Source organism: Pogoniulus pusillus, chromosome 23, assembly GCF_015220805.1.
Source record: "Pogoniulus pusillus isolate bPogPus1 chromosome 23, bPogPus1.pri, whole genome shotgun sequence".
NCBI lineage: Eukaryota > Metazoa > Chordata > Aves > Piciformes > Lybiidae > Pogoniulus > Pogoniulus pusillus.
This window is the reverse complement of record NC_087286.1, coordinates 6,276,608-6,303,687: the sequence shown is the minus strand read 5'-3', so window position 1 is coordinate 6,303,687 and position 27,080 is coordinate 6,276,608. Positions and strand designations below refer to the sequence as shown.

At 47.7% G+C, this 27,080-nt stretch overlaps 1 protein-coding gene across 1 annotated transcript; it reads left to right on the top strand.

Moving 5' to 3' along the window:
* Window positions 1–23: 23 nt before the first annotated feature.
* SNAP47 (synaptosome associated protein 47) lies at window positions 24–26,645 on the top strand. Its single transcript, XM_064162934.1, has 5 exons — window positions 24–56; window positions 7,879–8,431; window positions 13,519–14,003; window positions 18,824–18,948; window positions 26,300–26,645. The coding sequence occupies exons 2-5, from the start codon at window positions 7,935–7,937 to the stop codon at window positions 26,444–26,446; spliced, it is 1,254 nt and encodes a 417-aa protein (XP_064019004.1). The 5' UTR covers window positions 24–56; window positions 7,879–7,934; the 3' UTR covers window positions 26,447–26,645.
* Window positions 26,646–27,080: the final 435 nt, after the last annotated feature.

The window sequence follows — 27,080 nt, the reverse complement described above, 5'->3', positions numbered from 1 at the left end:
CAGGCGCAGGCGCGGCGAGGCGAGGCTGGGGCCGGCGAGAGGCTGCGCTGCGGGAGGTGCGTGTGGGGCTGCGGGCAAAGGAGGCGCCGAGAGGGTCTAGGGAAGGTTGGGAGGGTCTAAGAGAGGTTTGGAGGGAAGTTGGAGGTTGAGAGTGGCTGGGTAAAGGTGGTGGGATGAGTGGTTTGGCCTCAGCTTGAGGGAGCGGTGGGGATGGGAAGGTTAGAACAGGCCTAGGGCTGGGCATGAGAGACCGGTTTAGAGTTGGGGGGATTCAAACTCACCTGGGGGTCGCAGTCCTGAGCAGCTTGCTCTGGGTGACCCTGCTTTAGCAGGGGATTGAGGGACACAGCCTCAAGTTGTGCCAGGGCAGGTCTAGGCTGGATGTTAGGAGGAAGTTGTTGGCAGAGGGAGTGATTGGCATTGGAATGGGCTGCCCGGGGAGGTGGTGGAGTCGCTGTCCCTGGAGGTGTTCAAGCAAAGTCTAGATGAGGCACTTAGTGCCATGGTCTGGTTGATTGGCCAGGGCTGGGTGCTTGGTTGGACTGGATGATCTTGGAGGTCTCTTCCAAGAGATGGGTTCTGTGATCCCATCCAGTCTTTTGTTGAACACCTCCAGGGATGGTGACTCCACCACCTCCCTGGGCAGCCCATTCCAATGCCAATCGCTCTCTCTGACAACAACTTCCTCCTAACATCCAGCCTAGACCTGCCCTGGCACAGCTTGAGACTGTGTCCCCTTGTTCTGTTGCTGCTTGCCTGGCAGAAGAGCCCAACCCCACCTGGCTACAGCCTCCCTTTAGGTAGCTGCAGACAGCAATGAGCTCTGCCCTGAGCCTCCTCTTCTGCAGGCTGCACATCCCCAGCTCCCTCAGCCTCTCAGAGGTCTCTTCCAGCGTGGTTGATTCTGTGATTCTATGACTAGATGATCTGTAGAGATTCCTTCCAAAGCTCCCTGTGCTGGAGTTCTGGGACTTGCCAGATGATACAGAATCATAGAATCATTAAGGCTGGAAAAGCCCTCTAAGGTCATCAAGTCCCAGCCTTTTACCTAACACCTTCATGATGATTAGACCATGTCCCAGAGTGTCACATTACTTGTTTCTTGAACACCTTCAGGGAGGGTGACTCCAGTACCTCTCTGGGCAGGCTGTTGCAGTGCATCATTGCTCCTTCATTAAATAAATTGTGCCTAATATCCTGTTATCCCTAATATTGTTGGGAATTGCCCACTGTGGTTTAGCACCAGATTTAGTAGAGTTAGATACTGGCTGGACTTGATGATCTTAAAGATCTTTTTAGCCCAAAAAGATTCAGTGGTTTTGTAGCCAGCCATAAAGGAGGAGAAAAAGTAAACCACCACCACATTGTGGAGTGAACTTAGAAGTTCTCTGCTGATAATGACCCAAGGGCAGATGAGAATCTGTGGCTGAATTTTGGAGCCTGTGAAGCGACTGGGAGCTGACAGCACCTTTACCCCAGTGTCTGTAGCATCTCCTCACACCTGAGATTGTTACTAAGACCTCAATTTCATTGAGTGATCTTAAAGCACTTCCCAAGAGAAGGTGACTCACCTCCTTTTTATAGAAGCAGCCACTCAGTTGTCTGTAAGCAAAAGAATTTCTGTGATGTTGTGGTAATGCTGCCGGAAATAGAATCCTCTGTGAGCTAATCCCAAGTCTTTGCTCTGGGTGGCACTGCACTGAGTTTGGGAGAGTCAAGAACTGACAACCTGATGGCTGAAAAAACAAAGAAAAAAGTGATTAGCAGGATGTGGGTAATGCATTGATGCTGGGAAGCCCAAACTGGAAGAGACTGCTTGTGTCATCTGGTCTGTAGGCAACCATATGTACCTTAAAAAAGGTGAAAAGAAGGAACTTAGGGTGAAATTTGTTGTGAATCAATCCAAATATGAAAGAATTTACTGTGAAGTCCTTTAGGTGCCTCTTCCTTATCCACTCCAATCACGACTGTAACCTTGTCAAGTTGATAAACTCCTTTGTATTTGCAACTAATTTAAAGCCCTTTGTTCATACAATCATAGAATCAAGCAGGTTGGAAGAGACCTCCAAGATCATCCAGTCCAACCTAGCACCCAGCCCTGGCCAATCAACCAGACCATGGCACTAAGTGCCTCATCCAGGCTTCTCTTGAAGACCTCCAGGGAAGGTGCCCCCACCACCTCCCTGGGCAGCCCATTCCAATGCCAATCACTCTCTCTGCCAACAACTTCCTCCTAACATCCAGCCTATACTTCCCCCAGCACAACTTGAGACTGTGTCCCCTTCTTCTACTGCTGGTGTTTTGTTTCTCTCCCATTCTCCTCCTGGTGTGATAAGCTAAAGGATTTACAAAGGCTCACTGCTGTGGTTTCTTTTTTGCTTGTTGTGATCATTGTTGTTTGGCTGTTGGTGTTTTTTTCCCCCCTCCAGTTGTTGTTGTTTTCTGGGTGGGTGTACGGGAAGGCTTAGATTTATGGCAGGTGTGTTTTACAAGTCCATGAATATTCCAGGTCTTGTGATATAAGGAATTTCTTTAGCAAGAGTAGAACAGTGAGGTACACAATCACAGCACCATAGAATGGATTGGGTAGGGAAGGACCTTAAAAATCGTCTAGTTCCAACCCCATCAGTGGGGACAGCTCCCACTAGAGCAGGTTGCTTAGAGCCCTGTCAAACCTGAGCTTGCATGGTTTGTGGGTTGGGACATCTGCCAACCTCTCTGGGTAACCTGTGCCAGTGTGTCTTGTCATTTCTTCATAATATGTAGTCTAGAGGTCTTTTTCTTTCAATTTCATTGTTAGCCTTTGTGCTATCACTCCCTGATAAAGAGTCCTGGCTCATTTTTCCTATATGTCCCTTTAAGTACTCAAAGGCCACCAGAAATTCTCCTTGAAGCTTTTCCTTCTTCAGGCTGAAAGCCCAACTCTCAGCCTGGCCTCACAGCAGAGAGCTTCCAGCCCTCCCAGCATTGGTGTGGCCTCCTCTGGTTCCAGTTCAGCAGGTCCCTGTCTGTGCTGTGCTGAGGACTCCAGAGCTGGACCCAGCACTGCAGGTGAGGTCTCAGCAGATCAGAGGGCCAGAATCCCCTCCCTGCCCCTGCTGCCCACACTGCTGGGGATCAGCTCAGGACACATGTGGGGCTGGGCTGGCAGCACTTGGTGCTCATCTCCAGCTTTTCATTCCCAAGTACCCCCAAAACTCCTTCTCCACAGGGCTACTCTCAAGGCCTTCATCCCCATCCTGTGTTGATACTAAGGATTGCTCCAACCCCAGCGCAGAACCTTACCCTTGGCCTTGTCAAGCCTCATGATGTCCACACATCCATACCTCACCAACTTGGCTGGGTCTGGTTGAATCCTTTCCCTCTGGCACTGGAGTATTGTGTTCAATCACAGTATGCTGTTAAGTGTCCATAGACAGTAGCTGTGCTCTGTAACCCTTGAAGACTGGCTTCATGGTTTAATAAAACCAACCTTGCTTATCCTTATGTGCACCTGGGTTTCTGCAAGGTATAAACTTCCTCTCTGTGTGAGAGAGACAGAAGTAAAAGAGAAGAATGAATGGATTTAATTACCAGAGAGGTTTTTACTTGGAAGTTCTCAGGCACAGAAGGGAGGTGACTCAGGCAAAGCCTTTAAGCTCTCAGGTGAGTCAAAAGTCACGAGAGCCAGGCCATGTACACATACATGCCACAGGCCAAGTGACTGCCTCATTGCTTCTCCAGGACTGAGAAGACTTACTTCACACTTAGGTCCAGGGTTAAATACACATCTCTTCTTTAGACATCATTCCTTTTGATAGCAGGCACAGTAGGAGTTTACTTCACCACTAAGGTTTTTTACCTGCACTTTTGGACTTTGAAGAGGAAAAAATACTCAGGGGAAAAGCTTCTTCCTGCAGTTGGACAATTCTGTAAAGGCAGCAGCCCCTAAAATGCTGCCTGAGGGCTCTGCATCTACAGATAGAGGTAAGGACCTTGATTTAGGAGGACAGAGTTTTGTTTTATAGTTGTGAGGCTGCATCAGACATTAGTATTTCCACAGACTTGATGGTAGAGAGCAGGCTTAAGAGAAAACTGCTGTCTTGATGGGGAGCTAGTGGTGCTTCTACAGAGTTTGAGGAACTCAGCATATGAAAATGGGCTCCAGGCTGAGATTTTACAAACCTGAAAGACTCTTTTGCTTAGTAACAATTTTGGCTCTTCTTGGGTAAAGGCTCCTGTTGCTGTTGGCAAGGTGTGGGAGTTGTTTTTCAGGTGCTGTTCTGTTCTGCAGTGCCTGTCCCAGCAGTGAGTATTGAGAAACTTGCACAAGTTTCTTTTGTGGTCTTCTCCAGGGCTTACAATCTTTCTGTGTCTTGGTTTCACCTTTGTTTATTAAATAATATCTCAGGGCAACAGCTTGTTGTGTGCAGCCTTCTGAGGTTTTGAGAAACCAGAGTTGAGCAGCAAGGACTTGTACTGGGAGAAAGGATGTCAGGATGCTTTGTATGAGCTGCAATTTGCAGCTTCCCTGAATGTGAGGTGCTGCTTCGATAACCTGGGATGCTGATGATTCATTTTAGGTGTTGTGTTCCTTGGGCTGGTGAGCTCTTTCAGTACATTTCATTTGCTTCTCAAATATTTAGGCTGTGAGGAGCCTGAGGGTATAATAAAAGCTTTTGTGAACTGGAGCATCTCTAATGAGGATAGGGTGAGAGACCTGGGACTGCTGAGTTTGGTGAAGAGCAGCCACAGAGGGGGTCTAATCAATGCCCAGCAAGAGCTAAAGAACCCTTGAGGGGCAAGAGGCTGGGGCCAAAATCTTGTCAGTGGTGCCTAGCAATGGAGCAAGGGGCACAAACTGGAACCCAGGAGGTTCCATATGAACAGGAGAAGAAATTTCTTTGGTGTGAGGCTGCTGAAGCCCTGTCCCAGGCTGCCCAGAGAGGTTGTGAAGTCTGCTTGTGTGGAAAGATTCCAACCCTCCCTGGGCATTGTGCTGCTGGGCAAGCTGCTGTGGGTGCCTCTGCTTCTGCAGAGGGATTGGACTGGCTGATCTCCAGAGATCCCTTCCAACCCCACCATGCTGGCATTCTGAGATGTTTATTTTAGTTTCTCATCTACTTACTTTTGTGTTTACTTCATAGCTAGGTAGTGTCAAACAGTTAAACTTCACTTTGCATTTGTATTCTGTAAATCCTGATGAGTAAAGCTCTAACAAGATTTAGTTTGTAACTGGTTTCATCACTAATGTAAGTTCTGTTGTTTAAAGTGTAAAATTGTCAGTTACACTGACAATAAATGCAGTATTATTAGCACATAACTCTGTATCCATATTAGATTCCACTTGAAGTATCCCTCAAAAGCCTCTCTTCTGCTTATGGCTGGTTTGGAATCTTTGTTTCTTTGGAGGAATGTTTGACTGATGGTTAAAAAGTGCTTTACTTTTCCCTGTTTCTTCCTCTATGACAGAAAAAAAATAACACTTGAATAGAAATTATAATAATTGGCTACTTAAAAAGCCCAGTCAGGCTGGAAAAATAACTTCTCTCCATCTGATCTGTCTGATCTTATCTTGGAGTAGAAGAACAACCTTATTCTAGATGCAGGAATTAAGACCAGGGCTTTTAACTTTTTCTCCAAAGTATGAAATCGTGTAGCAAATGATTGGGAAAGAAATACTGCTTTCTAGAACTTCATAGAATCATAGAATGGTTTGGGATCACAGGATATTAGGGGTTGGAAAGGACTCAAGGAGATCATTGAGTCCAACCTGCCTGCTGCAGCAGGACCACACAATCTAGCACAGGTCACACAGGAACACATCCAGACAGGCCTTGAAAGGCTCCAGAGAAGGAGACTCCACAACCTCTCTGGGCAGCCTGTGCCAGTGCTCTGGGACCCTTCCAGTAAAGAAGTTCCTCCTTGTGTTGAGGTGGAGCCTCCTGTGCTGCAGCTTCCATCCATTGCTCCTTGTCCTATCCCAGGGAAGGTGTCCAGAGAAGGTCAATGAAGCTGGTGAGGGGCCTGGAGCACAGCCCTGTGAGAAGAGGCTGAGGGAGCTGGGGGTGTGCAGCCTGCAGAAGAGGAGGCTCAGGGCAGAGCTCATTGCTGTCTGCAACTAGCTGAAGGGAGGCTGTAGCCAGGTGGGGTTGGGCTCTGCTGCCAGGCAAGCAGCAACAGAAGAAGGGGACAGAGTGTGAAGTTGTGTCAGGGGAGGTCTAGGCTGGATGTTAGGAGGGAGTTCCTGGCAGAGAGAGTGATTGGCATTGGAATGGGCTGCCCAGGGAGGTGGTGGAGTTGCTTTTGCTGGAGGTGTTGAAGCCAAGCCTGGCTGAGGCACTTAGTGCCATGGTCTGGTTGATTGGGCAGGGCTGGATGAGCTTGGAGGTCTCTTGCAGCGTGGTTAATTCTATGATTCTGTGATTCTATTTCCCAAGCCAGGCCTGAGGTACATGACAGCTCTTTGTTTTCATGCTGGGAGTCTGTGAGTAAGTCTTAGGACAATTCATATTATGTCATCAAATGACATCATGAGAAAAAGACCTGTCAGAGAGATGCCATGAGGTCACCACTGCCCTGAAGCTTGTGTCTCTTCATGCTGAGTCAACAGAGTCCGTTCTACTCCAGCTCTGATTCTTCTGATTCAGCTTGCTCCACTGCCATATGTCACCATGGTGTCTTGCTCATCTTCCACTGAGATCAATCAGGGTTTTCCCAGCAACATTTTTAGGTTAGAATCATAGAATCAAACAGGTTGGAAGAGACCTCCAAGCTCAGCCAGTCCAACCTAGCCAATCAACCAGACCATGGCACTAAGTGCCCCATCCAGGCTTTGCTTCAACACCTCCAGGGACGGCAACTCCACCACCTCCCTGGGCAGCCCATTCCAATGCCAATCACTCTCTCTGCCAACAACTTCCTCCTAACATCCTGCCTAGACCTCCCCTGGCACAACTTGAGCTGTGTCCCCTTCTGCTATTGCTGTTTGCCTGGCAGAAGAGCCCAACCCCACCTGGTTGTTTCCAGTTCTTCCCAGACTCTTACTTCCAAACATCTTTTGTAGTAACTGAGCAACAACAAATACTTCACACAACAAAAACTACAGATGTGGAGGGTTTATTTTGGCAGCAATGTCCTAGCAGAAGTTCTGGAAACCACTTGAGTTTTGTGAGGTGTTTTTGCAAGGCTCTCCTGAGACCAACAGCCGTGGTCTGAGAGCTGGAACTGGCCATTTGTGGCTGGGTGTTTGTAGGTCCTGTTCAGTGGGGATTTTGGTTTCTCCTGTGCTGTTGGATGTGTTTGATAGACATGCTAGGAGTGGGTCTTTTTAACACACCTGAGTGGAAGGGGAAGCAGCAGTTGTTTACTGGCACTGGAGATCAAAATTGGTCACCTTGTGTTTTGGTACATTTGGAGGTAAGGTATATTCAAATCCAACAATGGGCTGTGAAGCTGATGAAAGGGTCTAGAGCACAAGTCTTGTTTGGAGAGGCTGAAGGACCTGGGCTTGCTAAGCCTGGAGGAGAAGAGACTTGAGGGGAGACCTTCTGGCTCTCTCCAGAGAGGTTGAAGTCAGGTGGGGGTTGGTTTCTTCTCCCAAGCAGCAAGTGAGAGGACAGGAAATGGTCTCAAGTTGCATTAGGTTGGACATGAAGGACAGTTTCTTCCTGGAAAGGGATGTCAAGGCCTGGCCCAGGCTGCCCAGAGCAGTGATGAAGTCACCTTTCTTAGAAGGGTTTCAAAGCAGCATGGATGTGATGCTAAGAGACAGGGTTTAGTGAAGACCTGACGCAGGTCTGGGTCAGTGGTTGGACTTGATGATCTGTTCCAATCAAAATGATTCTGTGACTCTGTGTTGCTAATCATTCTTGCTTCTCTTTTTCTTGTTGACTCAAGGTTCTCCTGGCTTTGAGGGCATTGCTCTTGAAGAAGAGGATCTGAACTTCGAGCTGATGAACGAAGACTTACGGATCCATAGCTGGCCGTGTTCTTACTACTTGGATACCAATAAACAATGGGTCTCTGGCAGGCTCTCACTGACTCCTGTTGCAATCAAATTCACAGCTGACAAGACTGGGGAGCTTTTGGTCAACTTCCATCTTTCTAGTATCAGTGAGATCAAGAAGGAATCTTCAAATATAATCTTCAGCTCCCTCACCATCTTGGAGAAGAGCACCAAGCATTGGTTCAGTTCTTTGCAACCCAGCAGAAATGTGGTATTCAACATCCTTGAGCACTTCTGGAGGGAGCAGCTGCTCTCAAGCCAAGGTGGAGGAGCAGAAGCAGCAGCTTTGCAGTCAACAAAGGGAAAGGAACTGACAGGGTTATTGGCTGGCTCCCAGAAACGTCTGGAGGACACAGCAAAGGTGCTGCATTACCAGGGCGAGCAGTTTGATAACATCATGAAAGGACTCAACAAGATCGAAGGGGATATGGATGTGGCAGACAGGTAATTTAGCACCCTCTGAGCTAAGCTTTGTGTTGTTTGTGCCTAAAATTTGCGAGGCAGATCCATGCTTGTCACTAGAAACCTAAAGTGGTGGCTGTCACTAGAAGTTTAAGCCTGTGGTGGCCTTTGGTGCATCTAGTTCTTGTTATGTTTCTGTATTTCTGTCCTCTCTTCTCTCTGACATTTTCTCATCCAGCTGAAATCTGTGCATCTAAACCCATCCTCTGTCCTTCAAAGAACTTTTCAAGCCACAACTGGCAGAAGTGAGAGAGAGCTCCAAAACACTGAAATCATAGAATCATAGAATCAGTCAGGGTTGGAAGGGACCACAAGGAGCAGACAGTTCCAACCCCCCTGCTGTGACCAGGGACACCCTACCCTAGAGCAGGCTGCACACAGCCTCAGCCTCAGCCAGCCTGAAACACCTCCAGCCATGGGGCCTCAACCACCACCCTGGGCAACCCATTCCAGCCTCTCACCACTCTCATGCTCAACAACTTCCTCCTCACCTCCACTCTGACTCTCCCCAACTCCAACCTTCGTCCATTGCCCCCAGTCCTGTCACTCCCTGACAGCCTAAAAAGTCCCTTCCCAGCTTTTTTGTAGGCCCCCTTCAGATCCTGCAAGGCCACAAGGAGGTCACCTGGGAGCCTCCTCTTCTGCAGCCTGCACAGCCCCAACTCTTTCAGTCTGTGCTCATAGCAGAGCTGCTCCAGCCCTTTGAGCATCTATGTTTGGAAAGAAAAGACTCATTAGGTGAAAGAGATACAAATTAATGTCCCCACTGAAAGACAAGCTGTGGCATTCACATGGTTTAGTGCTGACTTGATGGTTGCACTTGATAGTTTTAAAGATCCAACCAAAATATTTCTCTGATTCTACTATTTCCTGGTTTAGAGAAATGAATTATTCTCTTCTACTCGGTGTGCTGTAGGTTGCATTTAGTAGAAGTCCAAAGCAGAGAGTAAGTTTGTGAGCAGTGCTGTAGTATTTGGAGGTCTACAGCTATGAGTATCTTTGTAGGAGCTGTTACACCTGCATGAAGAAACAAACAAAGTTCAAACTGGTTGTTTTTGGAAGAAACATCTGTTTTCAGACGGATATCATGTCTGAAAGAGAGTGTTGATTTCACAATGGCTCTGGTGATACTCTCCAGCCCCTTTCATGAAAAGCCAAGACAACTGAAAGCTTCAGCAAGAGCTTTTAAAGATCTGGAGCAATAAACAATGAGTAGGAAAATAAACACCTGCTCATTGTTTTTGGAAAGGAGTTTTTGGGTTGGGTTCAGATGCACTGAGAGGTATTATTTGTTCCTCAGGGCTCTGAAGAGCTCAATGCTTTGATTTTAAAGGGGAAAAAAAAGGAACAAGAAAAGGAGGTAGTGACCAAATGGTAGCTGAGAGGCTGTTTTATCTGCAGCGTGGAGAGTTTGGCCAACTTGCCTGCAGGCTGCAGTGCAGCCCAGAAGCCATCAGTGAAACTGTGTTCTAGTTGCTGGTGCTGCTTGAGGTCTTCTAATGCTTTTTGCAGGTGTAACAGGTTTTGTGCAGGAGGAAACGCTGAGAGCAGCCCTGTGGAGAAGGACTTGGGAGTGCTGAGAGGGTGAAAAGCAGGACATGAACTGGTAATTGTGCTCCCAGCCCAGCACCAGCCATGTCCTGGGTTGATCCCCAGCAGCCTGGGCAGTACCTGGAAGGAAGGGTTTTTATCCCTCTGCTGCACTCTGCAGTGCTGGGGCCAGCTCTGGAGTCCTCAGCACAGGAGAGACATGGACCTGTTGGTGTGGAGACAAAGGAGGCCACAGCAGTGCTGGGAGAGCTGGAAGGGATTTGCTGTGAGGCCAGGCTGAGAGAGCTGGGCTTGTTCAGCCTGGAGAAGAGAAGGTTCCAGGGAGATCTGGTGGCCTTTCCGTGCTTGAAGTGACTGATCAAAAAGCTGGGGACAGACTTTTGAGCAGGGCCTGTTGTGACAGGGCAAGGAGTAATGGTTTCAACTGAAAGAGGGAGATTCAGACTGGGGAGAAGGAAGGAATTCTTCTATGCTGAGTGTGGTGGGACCCTGGTGCAGGTTGGCCAGAGAGGTGGTAAATTCCCCATTCCTGAATTCATTCCAGGTCAGGTTGTCTGGGGCTCTGAGCAGCCTGCTCTAGTTGCAGATGTCTCTGCTGACTTCAGGGGGTTGGATTAGACCTTTAAAGGTCTTTTTCAACCTGAGGCATTCTGTGATTCTTATTTTAGTTCAGTTATATGAGTGTCAGGGAATAGTTCTGGAGTGGCCTCTAGATGAGTGCCAGAAGCTCTTTATGAACCTCTCTGCCTTTCCAAAAGGGATGAGAAAGGGAGTAAGGGAGTAAAACTCCTTTGGTTGCAAATTGTCATTTGAGGGTTGACTCCTTCATAGAAGGGCAGAGAATTTGGCTGGAGTTTTTGTTAGGGCTGTGCAGTAGAAAAATCCAGACTCTGAATCAGACATTGCCCAGGCAGGATGTGAGTCCCTGGGGAAAAGGGGGAGGAGATGGGTGAATGATAAAGTGATAAAAAATAAGGCTCAAAGCTCTCCAGAAGAAGTTCCCACAATGTGAACAGAGGTTTAGGCTTGTCAGGACGCAGCTGCTCCTGCCTGAGTGAACACAAAGGCTTTTCTCATGCTGAGTGTGATGAAACAAGCCCATATAGTAGGAATGTAATGACTTTTCAGAGGCTGTGACACGGCCAGAAGCTGTTGTAGCCCTCAGCTACCTTGTTTTAACTCTTTCACACACTAAGAGGACAGCAAATATGCTTTGTGGCCTGTAGAAATGATGAGATCAGGTAATTTGTTTCTGTTTAGTTACACCAGGTAGGATAGAGCATGCCTTTTAGTTTGGAAGTTGGTGTCTGCTAGCAGGGCTTTGTCAGCCCTTTTATGTATTGAACTTCAGTTGAACCTCAGATTCAGAACTCAGCCCTAACTCTCTGCCATTTCACCTTCTGTGACTGTAGAACTTTCTGTTACATCTCCTTTGGTCTGGCTTTTTGTTCCCCCTCTTCACTTTAAGTCATGTTGGAACATCTTCAGAGGGCAGCAGAAAACTCCAGACCCCTTATTCATGTCCGGCGCTATCTACATGAATATCTGATGGTCATGTTTAGCTGAAAGTAGGTTCCAGGAACACTTCATTCTGCTTCTGCTGTCCATGAATTGAGTGGCTGACTCCCAGTAGGATTTTTCCAGCTTTTCCTAGCAGATGAATTCCTTTAGGCAGGTCTGTTTTGAATCTGGAGCAGAATTTTGATGGATAGTAAACAAATTGTATTCAGTTAGGTCTTGCTCTTCCAGATCAGACTTTGTCTGCAGCCAAATCAAACAGAATCTTCTGTAGACACTCTCTGATTCTCTCCTGGAAAAGAAATCATTACAAAAACCATCTTGAGAGCAGCAATGCTTTGATGCATGTTTTATCAGGCAGCACCATTCTGGAGCAGCCTTAAAAGCAAATTGAATCAAGCTGGTTGTCCAAAACAGCAATGAAGCAGCAAGACTTTGTGTTGTGGTCTGGTAAGGATCATAAAACAAGGGGACACAGTCTCAAGTTGTGCCAGGGTAGGTATAGGCTGGATATTAGGAAGAAGTTCTTCACAGAGAGAGTGATTTCCTATTGGAATGGGCTGCCCAGGGAGGTGGTGGAGGTACCATCCCTGGGGATCTTCAAGAAAAGCCTGGATGAGGCACTTAGTGCCATGGTCTAGTTGATTGGATAGGGCTGGGTGCTAGGTTGGACTGGATGATCTTGGAGGTCTCTTCCAACCTGTTTGATTCTATGATTCTATGATTCTATGTTAGAAAAGATCTCTTAAGATCATGGAGTGCAACCATCAGCCTGAGAGTCATTAAACCATGTCCCAGAGTGCCATGTCCACATGTTTGTTGCATTGCTAGGATTAAGAAGAGTGTGGCTAGCATGTTGAGGGAGGTTCTCCTACTCTGCTCTGGTCAGGCTGCATATGGAGCCCTATGTCCAGCTCTGGGCTCCACAGTTTAAGGGAGACAAGGATCTACTGGAGGCTACAAAGCTGCTGAGGGGCCTGGAGCATCTCTGTGAGGAGGAAAGGCTGAGAGCCCTGGGGCTGTTGAGGCTCAAGAAGAGCAGCCTGAGATGGGATGTTCTTAATGCTGGTCAAGGAATGTGCCATGCTACTAGAAAATACAACAGAAAGATCTTAGCCTCCATATCAAGAAAGGCAGGGAGAGACTTTTTACAAGGGCTTCCTGTGATAGGATGAGAGGGAATGGTTTGAAACTTGAGAAGGGCAGATTTAGACTGAAGATTATGAAGAGATTTTTTCCAGTGAGGGTGCTGAGACACTGGCACAGGTTGCCCAGGGAGGTTGTGGATGTTCCCTCCCTGGAGGTGTTCAAGGCCAGGTTGGATGGGGCCTGGAGCAACCTGTTCTAGTGGAAGGTGTCCCTGCCTGTAGCAGAGGAGTTGGAAGTAGATGATCTTTAAGGTCCCTTCCAATCCAAAGCATTCTGTGCTCTTCCTTGAGAGCAGCTGCTCAATTCCTCTGCCAAGGGAGTCAGTCCAGTTACTGCTAAGCTACAGTTTGCCACCAAGGAGACCAGTTTCCTTCAAGAGCTACACCAACAGTCAGGCACACACTAGATGTCTCTGCCGGGGTTTCCAGCCTCAGTCTCACACTCCTGGTATTTTAACTGGCAATGGGAGTTGGGGACAAAGCAAGAGGTGGCATCAGGCTGCGGGGCTGGGCTAGCAGGGAGCAGGAAAAGGCTGTGGTGGTGATGGCCAGGTGGAAACATTGAGGTAAAAGGCAGATGGGTGTAAGCTGACCTGAATGAATCCAAGCTGGAAGTTGGTTTTCTCAGGATCACAATAGTGAGATTCCAAAGTGTTAGCAAAGAAGGAAAAGCTGGGGTTTGAGATGGGTGGGTCCTGATGAAGATGTGGATAGGCTTGAGGAGCAAAACAGCAGAGGGTTGGATTCAGTATTAAGAAATCTTTGTGTCCACAGTAATTTGCTTTGAACTCGTGAGGCAGCAGGACCCTCCTGCTGGCTTCCACTCCTCTAACACTCTCTTTCCTCTGCTAGGTTGTTGACTGAGCTGGAATCTCCTTCTTGGTGGCCATTTAGCAGCAAGCTCTGGAAAGCTCCGTTGGAAGCCAAGCCAAAGGAAACTGCCACAGTTTCCGATTCAAAGAACCAGGAAGGAATCATAATTAGAATTCCAGTTATTATCACCCACAGAACAGACTCGAATGTCAAGCCAGGAAAACTCACTCTCTTTGCTTCTGGTTTGGAAATCAGTGACTGCAATTCTCAGGTCATTCACAGGTTTGAGTCCAAGGAGGTGGATGACATCAGAGTTCATACGCCCTACGAGATCAGTGTCCGTCAGAGGTTCATTGGGAAGCCTGACACCTCTTACAGGCTCCTGTCAGCAAAGATGCCAGAAGCTATCCCCATCTTGGAGATGCAGTTTAGCAAGAAGATACAGTTTTTAGAAGATGCCCTAGGATTTGCTGGTGCCACAAAGTCTCCTCAGATGGATTTGGGGACCTCCATTTGGCAAGCAGGTATGTGACAGACAAAGCAAGCAGATGACTGAAGTAGGTGGCCCTGTTTTAGTCCAGTTGGATGTACTTTCTGCCATAGAGTTGTTGTGGTTGGAAGAGAACTTTAAGATCACCAAGTTCAATTGTGAACCCAGCACTGCCAGGTTACCACTAAACCATGTCCCTCAGTACCACACCTCCACAGCTCTGAAACCCTCCAGGGATAAGGATTCCACGAGTGCCCTGGGCAGCCTTGGCCAGGCCTTGACAACTCTTTTGAGGAAGAAACCGTTCTTCATGTCCCACCTAAATGTCCCCTGGGGCAACTTGAGGCTGTTTCCTCTTGTCCTGTCACTTGTTCCTTTGGAGGAGGGCCTGAGCCCCACCTGACTCCAACTTCCTTTGAGAGAGTTGCAGAGAATCAGATCTCCCCTCAGCCTCCTTTTCTCCAGGCTCAACAGCCCCAGGTCCCTCAGCTGCTCCTCATGAGACTTTTACTCCAGAGCTTTTGCTTCTTTGTCCTTCTCTGAACCTGTTTCAGCTCCTCAATGTCTTACTTGAAGTGAGGGGCCCAAAATTGAGCCCAGGATTCAGGTATAGCCTCACCAGTGCCTAGCCCAGGGGTATGATCACTGGCCTGCTCCTGCTGGCCACACTCTTGCTGATCCAAGCCAGGATGCTGCTGGCCTTCTTGGTCACCTGGGCAATGCTGGCTGATTTTCAGCCACTGTCCACTAACACCCCAGGTCCCTTTTTTGCTTTAATTCTCCTTCTTTACTACTATTGCTCCTAAAATTCCATGGAGGCCTGGTTTTTTTTTGCTGTTTTGAATCCAACCCTGGGTTCATTTGGTGAATTTTTGTCTGCTAGGAATTTATTTCTATCAGCACACTCGAATCCTCTTTTCTTCTCAGTTAATGAGACAAGACTAAATTGGTGGATGGGTTGATTGCCAGAATGTTAAAAAAGGCAGTGAGAAAATGCTACAATAAAACAATGATTAACTAATTTCTGTGCAGCAAAGTAAAGCTGGAGCTTGGGAGGAAGGATAATATCCTCTTGTTGCAAAGGCCATAGCTTGGAAAAGCTTGTTAATTGTGAAGGAAGTAAGTCTTGGACATCTGGCACAAAAATGTCAGCACAACAACTTAGAGGGAAAAACAACCTGCTGGTTTCTTAAGCACAGGGTTATTCCAGCAAATTGGTGTTCAGTTCCTGATGGTCTTAAGGCTGGTTACATAAAATAATTGGTTATACAGCCCTACTGTGCTTAATTTCCCACTGCTCTGCTCTGTTTGCATCTGAGTCAGTCACTCAAGGCTGTTGCTCTCCTCCCCCCACCTGCATCTGGACTGTTTCATTTGGAAATGTCAGTAAAGCAAACTGGAGCTTATGGAAATCCTGACTTCTCCAGCTCCACCAAAAACTCTTGTTTGTTCCTCCTCTGGAGCCTGTCAGCCTCTGCTTTCTGTCACAAGGTGGCACTCATGGACTGTGTTTCCCCCTCTGGGGTTTTTTCCATGCCAGTTCACAGGCTGATTGCTAATTTTTACTTCTTTTTTTCTTCCTCTCTAAAAGCAGGGGAGGAAGAAAGCTCTGTGTTACAGGTGCCCACCTATCAGACACTGCCACTGTTGGAAGAGGCACCAAGGATCATCTGGTGCAACCTTTTAGCCTTTCTATATGTGTGTGTTTGCAGATAGCAAACATTGCTTCAGGGATTTACAGGGAGAGATATACTTGCAGCAGCAGAATCGTAGAATCCCAGCATGGGGGAGGTTAGAAGGGACCTCTGGAGATCATCCAGTCCAACCCCCTGCTAAAGCAGGGGCACCCACAACAGCTTGCCCAGCATCACAATGTCCAGGTGGCTTTGGAATCTCTGCGGAGAGGGAGGCTCAGCAACCTCTCTGATCAGCCTGGGACAGGGCTCCAGCACCCTCACACCAAAGAATTTTATCCTCATGGTCTGGGTTCCAGTTTGTGCCCATTGCCCCTTGTCAGTGGTACCATTGAAAGAGTCTGGTCCTGTCCTCTTGCCCCTCTATGGTCCCTTTAGCTCTTACTGAGCATTGATCAGATCCCCTCTGGGTCTGCTCTTCTCCAGCCTCAATCGCCCCAGGGCTCTCAGCCTTTCCTTCTCACACAGATGCTTCAGGCCCCTCAGCATCTTTGTAGCCTCCACTGGACACTGCACTAGTTCCCTGTATCTCCTGAACTGGAGAGCCCAAAATAACTCAGAGAACTATCTCAAAGAGTTATTTTCCCTCAGTGATGCAGCTCAGAGCCATGAACCTCTCCACAGTGATCACAGTCTCAGCTGAATCCCGTCTGTTTTTATCCTGCTTGTGCCTTATTGCTTGTTTGTAGCAGTAAATACAAAAAGAAAATCATCTTCCCTAACAACTTTGACTTGATTCCACCTACAAGAGAAAGCTGTAATATGTTTTAGGCACACCAGGTTGTCTGAAGGTATTTTTAGCTGCCTTGCACATCTTTTTTGCCTAGGTTTTCTATGGAGCAAGCCACAAGGAGATTGAAAAGGCTCAGGACAAAGCAGTGAGGCTTAGTTTGTAACAGAGGTTATCATAGAATCATTTTAGTTGGAGAAGACCTTTAAGATCACTGAGGCCAACCATTCTCTAACTCTACCAAGTCTGGTGCTAAACCATGTCCCTCAGCACCACATCTCTGTGTGGGATGGGGATTCAACCACCTCCCTGGGCAGCCTGTTTCAGTGTTTGAGAACCCTTTCAGTGAAGAAACTTCTTCTAATATCCAACCTAAATCTTCCTTTGGGCAACTTGAATCCATCTCCTCATATCCTGTCACTTTTTACTTGGAAAAAGAGAGGTTCTTCAGTCCTGCATGAAGCCAGTACTTCCCTAGCCAATAATATCCTCCCTAAGGGCTGAAAACAGCTACCCAGGATTAAAACCACAACAAACCCTGTGGTGCTTCTGCAGTATGTAACAATCTAGGGCAGTTCTGTCTCAATCCTGTAGCTCAAGACTGAACATTCACAGGTTTTAATCCCTTTAGAGGCTGCTGAATTTTTCCTGCTTCCCCTTGTGTCCTCCTTATTTTGAGTTTGCAGCACTTTGTGTGGTGGCTTCTCACCCTCAGTGTGGGGGCAGTGAGTCTTACAGTCCAACTGAGTGGAACAGAAACAAAGCAAACTTGAGCTTGCCTTTTTATTTGGAAGTGTTTCTACACCTTTCTGTTCTCTCTCTTAACTAGAAAATAGCTGGGAAAAGCCAGAATCCTCCTTCATCTCTTTCTGTTTTATATGCTTCTGTCATGTCCTCCTCCTGCTCTTGTCCTCATCAGGATTAACCGAGTGAAATGGAGAGATTTGGGGCTTTGAATGAACTTATTAGCATACGGTGACACTCAGCTGATAAGAAACACAAAGAATCTCGTCTGGCTCTTGGCTGCAGTAGGAAAGTCTGTGTCTGAGGGAGACCAAAACAGTAATTTACCATGAGCAGCATTTTCAGTGCCTGGTTCTTACCCCCTCCAAAAACAAGGAGCGTTTGCACAGGGTAACACTAGCACAGTGAATGACTCGCTTGTCTTAAATCTTGATGGTGCCTCAGTCCAGTGACTCTCAGGCTGATAAACGAATAATTCCAGGGATTAGGAGTTTGCAGTAATTACTTGAGAGGGATTTAGGGTTTGGGACTTTGGGTTCAGCTTTTGTCTCCCTTTTCACAGGAGAAGTAATGCTATCCAGAGTGGTCGGGTGGATGCTGTCAGTTGGGCAGCCAGCTGGAGGTCCCATCTGAGCAGGAGGAAAAGGTTCTTTGCTGTAAGGGTGCTGGAGCCCTGTCCCAGGCTGTCCAGAGAGGTTTTCTTCTCTGGAAAGATTCCAAAGCCAGCTGGCCACTGTGATCCTAAGCAAGCTGCTGTGGGTGCCCCTGCTTTAGCAGGGGGGTTGGACTGACTGATCTTCAGAGGTCCCTTCCAGCTCCACCACGCTGTGTTTTCATGAAGAGCTCTGTGTCCTGGCAGAGAGCTCTGGCATCTTCCTTCCTGCTTTCTGTCCTGATGTACACAAGAGCTACTGCCTTTGTGCTTTGCTGGGCCAGGCCATGTGCTCACAGGTGGCAGTTGGAGTGTTAACTTACTTCTTAGCATTCCTCTAATTGGGAGAGGCAACAGCACCCTGCCTAGCATCGGTGTGGCCAGAAGGACTGGCTCTGGGATTGTGCCCCTGGACTGGACACTGGTGAGGCCACACCTCAAATCCTGGGGTCAGTTTTGGGCCCATCACTCCAAGAAGGACATTAAGAAGCTGGAGTGGGTCCAGAGAAGGGTAACAAAGCTGCTGAGGGATGTGGAGAACAGGGCTGGTGAGGAGAAGCTGAGGGGTCTGGGGTTAAGCCTGGAGAAAAGGAGGCTGAGGGGAGACCTCCTGATGAGGCTGGAGCCAGGGGGCAGTCAGTATCTTCTCCCAAGGGACACGCAGTAGGACAAGAGGAAACAGCCTCAAGCTGCCTCAGGGAAGGTTTAGATTGGACAAAAGGAACAATTTCTTCCCCCAAATGGTTGTGAAGATCTGTCCCAGGCTGCCCAGGTCAGTGCTGGAGTCTCCACATCTGGATTTAAAAGCCTTAGAGAGGTGGTTCAGATGGCTGTGGTTTAGTGGCGACCTGGCAGTGCTGGATTGATGATCTTAAAGCTCTCTTCCATCCCAAATGATCCTGCAATTCCATGTTCAAAGCATCTCTGGAAGCTGTGTGTCTGAATTGTTTAGCACCATCTGAATCAGAAGCCCCAAGCTTTCCTTGCAGCATGCTTCTGCTTACCAGAGTAAGAGCTGGGAATTTCTCTTGCAGCCACAGGTCTCCTGGGAGGAGTGGTGCAGCCTGGCTCTCCTGCCAAAGAAGCAATGGCCAATGACCAGGTTCAGCTGCAGAAGCATGAGAAGGTCTCTCAGGAAGAAGCAAAAGAGCTTAAACAGGTATAAATTGAGATGGTTTTGATATGAGTTGTTCCACTCCTCCTGCTTCCTTCATAACAGGAATTTTCAACAGCCTGAACAGTCACTGTCCTTCAGCAAAACATTCCTCTCCCTAATTTGCTGTTACTAAAAGACACTGATACATTTCTATTGATTTGAAACTATTTTCCACTCAGGGATTATCAGCAAAATCTATCCAGTGACAGGATTATCACCTAAGGAAAAAAAAATCCTTAGCCATAACCTCTTTAAGATTAAGAAGCTTAATAACAAAATCATTTTCAGGTTTGTGTGTGTGTGTAGGTTTCCTTCCCCCCTCCGTGTTCTTTTTAGCTAAGAAGCAGCAGAAAACATCTCCACAAAGCTGAACAGAGTGTTTTTATAAACACACAGAGAGAACTTGTAGTTAGGAAATGAGCAAATTAATAAAAGGGGAAATAGGCTGGAGATTTTACTAGGGACAAAAATATTTATTTAAAGTAATGCAGCCTGAGATTCTTCCTCTAAAAGGCTCTTTAAGGAATTTCTCTCATAGCTGATGTCCAACATTTTTAGGTCAGAATCCATTTTTTTTGTTCTGAAGCAGTGAAGTGACTGGAAGGAGAGTGGATTTTAAGGGGTTTGCTATTGATGATCACAGCTCCATCAGCATTGAAGATTTAGTTCTTTCCAACCCCCACTTTCACCTCCAACATCTTAACTCTTTTTGATATTCCATCTGTAGCTTCATGTTAGCACCTTGTGAAGTCTTTGCTAATTCTTGGCCAAGCCTGCAGTTTTCCAACCTCCTTCTTGTGTTTTATAGCTGGGAATTAGAATTAAAGCAACTTTTGTTAGCTGGAGTGCATCTGAGGTACACAACATCCTCAGCTAGTCATACCAACACAGAAGGCTATCAAGCATGATCTCCCCTCATGGCTCTGAGCTACACCACTGAAGGCAAAAAATGCTTTGGGATAGTTCACTGAACTGTCCTGGGCTTCCCAGTTCAAGAGAGGTTGGACCCTGCTGCTGAAGGGCCTGGAGCATCCTGATCTAGGGTAGAGTGTCCCTGCCCATGGCAGGGGAGATGGAACTAGATGATACTTGTGGTCCCTTCCAACCCTGACTGATTCTGTGATTCTGTGATCTCTGTGAGGAAGAAGGGCTGAAGCCCTGGGGCTGTTGAGCCTGGAGAAGAGCAGACCCAGAGGGGATCTTCTCAGTGCTCAGCAACAGCTAAAGGGACCATGGGGTGCAAGAGACTGGGACCAGACTCTTGTCAGTGGTGCCCAGTGACAGGACAAGGGGCACTGGGCACAAACTGGAATGTAGGAGGTTCCATCTGAAGATGAAACTTCTTTGTTGTGAGGCTTGTGGAGCCCTGTCCCAGTCTCCTTCTGTGGAGAGATTCCAACCCCTCCTGGCCACTGTGCTCCTGGGCAAGCTGCTGTGGGTGCCCCTGCTTTAGCAGAGGGGTCAGACTGGCTGATCTCCAGAGGTCCCTTCCAAGCCCTACCATGCTGGGCATGTGTGAGAGTTACAAGCACTTAGGAGTGACTTGAGAGGCTACAAATGAAACCTTCTTGCTGGAAAAAGCCTATGTGTTAAAACTGACCACAAAGACACTTAAGTTAGTGAGAACTTAACCTTTGCAGATGGTTCCTTTCAGCATGGGTGATGGACCAGAAAGAGTGTGAAATGGCCACTGTTACTTAGAAGAAAACACTCTCAAGATTAACTGGAGCTGCAAAGACAATTCCAGTGTTTATTTATACCACACCAAGCCAAGACTTTTTCAAGCCAGTTAACAAATTGGGGTGAGCTTGTGGAGGTGGCATGGGAGAGGACCTGACATGCCAAACTGCTAGGCCAGTTTTTTGCCCCTCAGTACTTGCTGAGCACCAGCTCCTTCAGAACCAGGCCTTTAATCATCATTCCAGGCATTAATAATATTAAAGTAGATTCCATACATTCTATTTCCTCTATCACTGCATAAGGAGATGATTTTAGACCAATGTTTGCTTCTGGCACCAAAATCCAGTCAAGAATCTTTTGACTGGAATATCTTATTTGGGCTTTTACAAAATCCAAATGGACTCTTAACCATGTAATCATTTTCCCAGGTCATCTTTTAAAGAGCTTATCTCCATGGTCTAGCATTTTATCCCAAAATAACCATTTTCTGAGGCAGCTTTGACCTTTTGGAGGGTTTTAAGGAAGGGATTTGTCAGTTGTAGCTCTGCTAACAGTGGCAATCTGTTACTCATGCATGCATCCACTTTCTGCAGCTGGTGTGTGTTTAGAAGGGCTCCTTGTTCCTGCCTCAAATGTCAACTTTTCAGCACTAGGATTCTGCTTTTTTAGCCTAAAAAGCTAAATATGGGATGATAGGTTGTTGATCCTGGGCTGCTATTGGAGAGGCATTGTGCCCTGCCTTGCAAAAAATGCTCTCTCGGGTTTGCTTCTGCAGGGATAGTTCTTCAGAGGTCACTAATGAGGTCATCCAACTACTTCTTCAGAGCCTGAACATCACCTTTTGGTGGTGCTTGATCTTATCAAAGCAGTTGGCTGTGGCTGGAGAAGCAGAGGAAACATAGGACAAGGAGTTTAGCCTCTTCCAGGAGTTCTGGTGAATGGGGAATTGACCTCTGATCTGGTACAGACTGGTGTGTCTCCAGCTGTTCCCAGCTCTCCAGGCACTGCATTCTCTCCTTGCTCTAAAGCAAAAAGCAGAGGGAAATAGCTCAGGACCTTCTGGTTCTGTTAGTGGAAGAACTCAATTCAAGAGAGATGTTGAGATGCTGGAAGGTGTCCAGAGAAGAGTGACGAAGCTGGTGAGGGTTCTGGAGCACAGCCCTGTGAGGAGAGGCTGAGGGAGCTAGGGGTGTGCAGCCTGCAGAAGAGGAGGCTCAGGACAGACCTCACTACTGTCTGCAGCTACCTGAAGGGAAGCTGTAGCCAGGTGGGGTTGGGCTCTGCTGCCAGGCACCCAGCAACAGAAGAAGGGGACATAGTGTGAAGTTGTGTCAGGGGAGGTCTAGGCTGGATGTTGGAGGAAGTTCCTGGCAGAGAGAGTGATTGGCATTGGAATGGGCTGCCCAGGGAGGTGGTGGAGTTGCTTTTCCAGAAGGTGTTCAGGCAAAGCCTGGCTGAGGCACTTAGTGCCATGGTCTGGTTGATTGGCCAGGGCTGGGTGCTAGGTTGGACTGGATGAGCTTGGAGGTCTCTTCCAACCTGCTTGATTCTATGATTCTATGATACTGTAACGTGTAAAGATGTGGAAGTGAAGGAAAAGGTGACTGAAGGGGAAGGTTCCTACCAGTAGAAGTGGATTTTTAAGGTACAGAGGTCGAGGATGTATCTAATTGGGGTGCCCAGAAAATCTGTGGCAGTGCCAGGTGTATAAATCACATTTTCCAGCTTATGAGCTGGTGTCATAAATTCAAGGTTGTCTCCATGTGAGACTGCCCAGTGCCTTTAACATAGGCCTTTGGTGGGCTCATGCCTGCTGTTTGACTTTGGGTAGCAGACAGGAGTTTCACATTGAGTGTTCATGGCTTGCTCCACCATCCAAATTCTGCGCTGGCACAAGAGGCCCTGCTGCTGTGAGCAGCTGACAGAACTGGAGCAGCCATAACTCCACATCTTGCCATCATTTTGCTTTGCAGTAAACAGTGAGCAGCTTTGGCCAGCCTTCAGTTTCCAGTAACTCTTTCCAGCAAAGCTCCGTGGGCTGTGTAGGAAAAGCAACTTAACCATTTCCTATCCCTTTAGATTGAGGAGCCAACACTCATCTCGAAGGTACTGACAGACAAAGGGTTAAGGGCTTCACTACCAAAATCTCTTTGGCAAAGGGAATTGAGGAGATGAAAGTGAAGCCACTTGCCTTTTATTTTTGTTGTGTGAGTAACCACACCACCCTCACCCTGCTGCCTTTGGAGGCAGAGCCTAATTGGCAGGTGAACTGAGCAGAGCCCTGTAGCTGAGTTTCCATTTTACTGCTTTTCAGATGTTAAAAGCTTTTCTGTCCTCAACAATTGTGTCTTTTTCTGTGTTTTCAACCTTAAGTGTGCCCTAATGACTGCAAAACCTATCAAAAGGAACTAAAAATAAGCAAGGAATCATTTTTGTGGCCAAACGTGGACCTTTTTCTTCTTCTTTGGCACACCTTTGATTTACAGATAAATTGGGTGGCACTTGGAGAGGTGGGGAAGGAAAAAAGCTTGGAGAAAAAGCAAGGCTTTAAGGAGACCTTATAGCAGCCTTCCAGTACCTGAAGGGGGGCTACAAGAAAGCTGGGCAGGGACTTTCTGTAAGGGCTTGTATTGATAGCACAGGGGTCAATGGATTTAAGCTGGAAGAGGACAGGTACAGACTGGAGATTAGGGAGAAATTCTTTACAGTGAGGGTAATGAGACACTGGTAAGGCCCAGGGAGGTGGCAGATGCTTCCTCCTTGCAAGTGTTCAAGGCCAGGTTGGATGACCTCATTTATGTTTGTGAATATGTGAGGGGTGAGTGCCAGGAGGATGGGGGCAGCCTCTTGTGATGACAGGACAAGGGGTAATGGGTTAAGACTGGCAGAGGGGAGATTCAGACTAGATGGTAGGGAAGGGTTGATTGCAGTGAGGGTGGTGAGACACTGGCACAGGTTGCCCAGGGAGGTTGTGAAGCACAGAAGCACCCAGTGTGATCTTTGATCACATTGGGTGCTTCTGTGCTCCACAACCTCCCTGAAGGTGTTCAAGGCCAGGCTGGATGAGGCCTTGAGCAACCTGTTCTAGTGGGAGGTGTCCCTGCCTATGGCAGGGGCTTAGAACTGGCTGATCCTTGAAGTCCCTTCCAACCTAAACCATTCTGTGATTCTTCTCAGTGATGCCCAGTGACAGGACAAGGGGCAGTGGGTGGAAGTTGAGGCACAGGAGGTTCCATGTGAGCCTGACAAAGAATTTTTTCCCTGTGAGGGTGTCAAATCACTGGAACAGGCTGCCCAGGGAGGTTGTGGAGTCTCCTTCTCTGGAGACATTCAAGAACCGTCTGGATTCATTCCAGTGTAATCTTCTCTGGCAGGGACACTGAGCCAGATGAGCTTTTGAGGTCACTTCCAGTCTGACATTCCATGATTGTATGATTCTGTGAGGCCTTGAGCAGTTTGATCTAGTGGGAGGTGTCCCAGGTGTCACCTGGGAGCCTCCTCTTCTCCAGCCTGCACAGCCCCAACTTGTTCAGTCTGTGCTCACAGCAGAGCTGCTGCAGCCCTCTGAGCATCCTCCTGGTCCTCCTCTGAACACACTCCAGCATCTCCACACCTCTCTTGTAATAGGGGCTTTCTATGATTCCATTTCTGTATTTGTTTATACATGGAGAAGAAGCCCACAGGAAGGACTGAGAGACTTCTGAGCTTCCCATTTCCAAGTTGTGAAGTTGCTTCCTCAGGAGAAGCAAAAACTCATTTCACACCCATGTCCTGAATCATACACAGGCTAGATCTGATGATGTCATTTCTCCTACACATGTCTACCACCTCCAGTTTGGGGAGTTCAGCCTCACTTTCCTGTTGGAGTTGAAGAACCTCAAGTGTTTTATTTGGGCTAGAATCAGAGGAGAACTCAGCTTGTAGTTTTGGTAAGAACAGAAGAAGGTAGATTAAGTTTGATCCATGGTTTGTTTTGTATTTGCACTTTGGCAGCCAAATTGCAGACCCAGTTACTCACCCAGCGGTGTTTCTGGCTGCTTGTGATTTATGGAGAGAGATGAGAGATGTTTTATGAGATAATTCTCACTCCTTTGGCCAATGTCCAGCTTCAGTCAGAGCATTTTGCCTGCAGAGAATTCCCCTGCCAGTCCAGCTAGATAGGAGCTTCCACGCTGCTTTTTGCACACTGCTGAGTCCAATTCTGGGCTCCTCAGTTCAAGAGACACAAGGAACTACTGGAGAGAGTCCAGTGGAGGCTGGGAGGCTGCTGAGAGGCCTGGAGCATCCCTGTCAGGAGGAAAGGCTGAGAGCCCTGGGGCTGTTGAGCCTGGAGAAGAGCAGACCCAGAGGGGATCTTAAAGCTCAGAAAGAGCTAAAGCATGGGGGGCAAGAGGCTGGAGCCAGACTCTTGTCAGAGGTGCCCAATGACAGGACAGGTAGCAATGGGCACAAACTGGAACCTAGGAGGTTCCACCTGAAGATGAAAATTCTTCAGAGTGGGGGTGCTGGAGCCCTGTCCTAAGTTGTCCACAGAGGTTGTGGAGTCTCCTTGTCTGGAGAGATTCCAAACCTCCCATTGCAATGCTGGGCAAGCTGCTGTGGGTGCCCTGCTTTAGCAGGGGGATTGGACTGAGTGATCTCCAGAGGTCCCTTCCAACCTTCACTGTGGTGTGACTGATTCTCTGTGACCACGAGGCTGGATTTCCACTGAGGATGATACACAGAGTCATAGAATGGCTTGAGTTGGAAGAGACCTTAAAGGTCATTTAGATAAAGACCATAAAATGCTTCCAGATCTCCCTCTGATTCATCTGAGGGGAGGTAGCTGAGGTAGATACCTTCAGTTCATACAGGCAGACTCATGAAGGGAGCAGCCACAAGAGGGAAGAGCAAGCAGGGATATAACTCAGGCCCTGAACCTGCTGTTAAAAGGAGCCAGTGTGAATGATCAGGAATTGGAATAGCTTTTTCTTCTGCTGTTTGGATCTCTGCTCTTGGACTTGCGTGTATGAACTGCTGATAATTAAAGCTGGATACATCCCATATACCAGCCCATGGTGTCATTGTGGAACATCTCTCTTAGAAGAGGCTGAGAGCCCTGGGACTGCTGAGCCTGGAGAAGAGCAGACCCGGAGGGGATCTGATCAATACTCAGCAAGAGCTAAAGGGACTATAAGGAGCAAGAGAACAGGGCCAGACTCTTGTCAGTGGTGCCCAGTGACAGGACAAGGGGCAATGGGCACGAACTGGAACCCATTAGGTCCCATCTGAAGATGAGGAGAAACTCCTTTGTTGTGAGGGTATTGAAGCCCTGTCCCAGGCTGCCCAGAGAGGCTGTGGAGTTTCCTCCTTCACAGAGATTCCAAAGTCATTCAGGTGTTGTGCTGCTAGGCAAGCTGCTGTGGGTGCTCCCTACTTTAGCAGAGGAAGTTGGACTGGCTGATCTCCAGAGGTCCCTTCCAACCCCACCGTGCTGAGGCTGTGTGTTACAGTTCATCTCAGATCAGATCATCAGAAGAAGACCCTTGTGTCTTTTCAGCAGCACCCTTGAGAGCAGACTCCCAACGAATGCTGTGATGGTTCAAAGCACTGAAATTCTTGCCTGGGCTCTCTTGTGCTTCTCCAAGAAGTGGCTGGTCAGCCCCTGAGTGCTCTCAGTCTTTTCTTCTGACAGATCCTAAAGAAACTGAAGGGCCTTGCCTTGGAGACAGAAGCTGAGCTGGAGAGACAGGACGAAGCTCTGGATTCCATCACTACCTCTGTGGACCGCACCACGCTCAACATCGACAAGCAGAACCGCAGGATGAAGAAGCTGACCTAGCACCCTGGGTGGGGGGCACCTAGGGGATGGAACCCTGAGGAAGAGGAGCATCAGAGGGGATGGAACCCTGAGGAAGAGGAGCATCAGGGATCTGTATTTTGGTTTTATCTTTTCCAGACTGGTTCTTTAATAGACACTTTGGTGGCACGGGAGGCATTTGCAACAGTGTCTGGAATACGAAGCTGCTGTTTGGGGAGTTCCTGAGGGGTTTGAAAACGTTTCCAGACTCGGGGGTGGGAGTAGATTTTGAAGGGTGTTTTAGGATGAAAAAGGACAAACCTTTTAATTGTTGGCTTTGAATTGTGGTGAAGCAATGACAGCTGATTCTTTACTGCAGAAAGCCTGTAAATATGAAGGGGGAGGTGGTGGTGGTGGTATATACTGAGGCAATTTTTATGTGCTCTTTTTTATGTTGCTGCTTTTGAAAGGGGTTGGTTTGTTGGTTGGAGGTGGTTTTTTTTTTCACTGCAATGAAGTGAAGGAGATCTGAACTGCATCTGAGAGTACTTTAGATGATTACAGCCCATTAATTCTCTCTCAAGGTCGTTCTTTAAACCACTTAATAACCCAACTAAGGGCCAGATGTCCAACTGCAAGTCATTGAGACCTGTTTTTTTTTTTGTGCTAAGTGAAT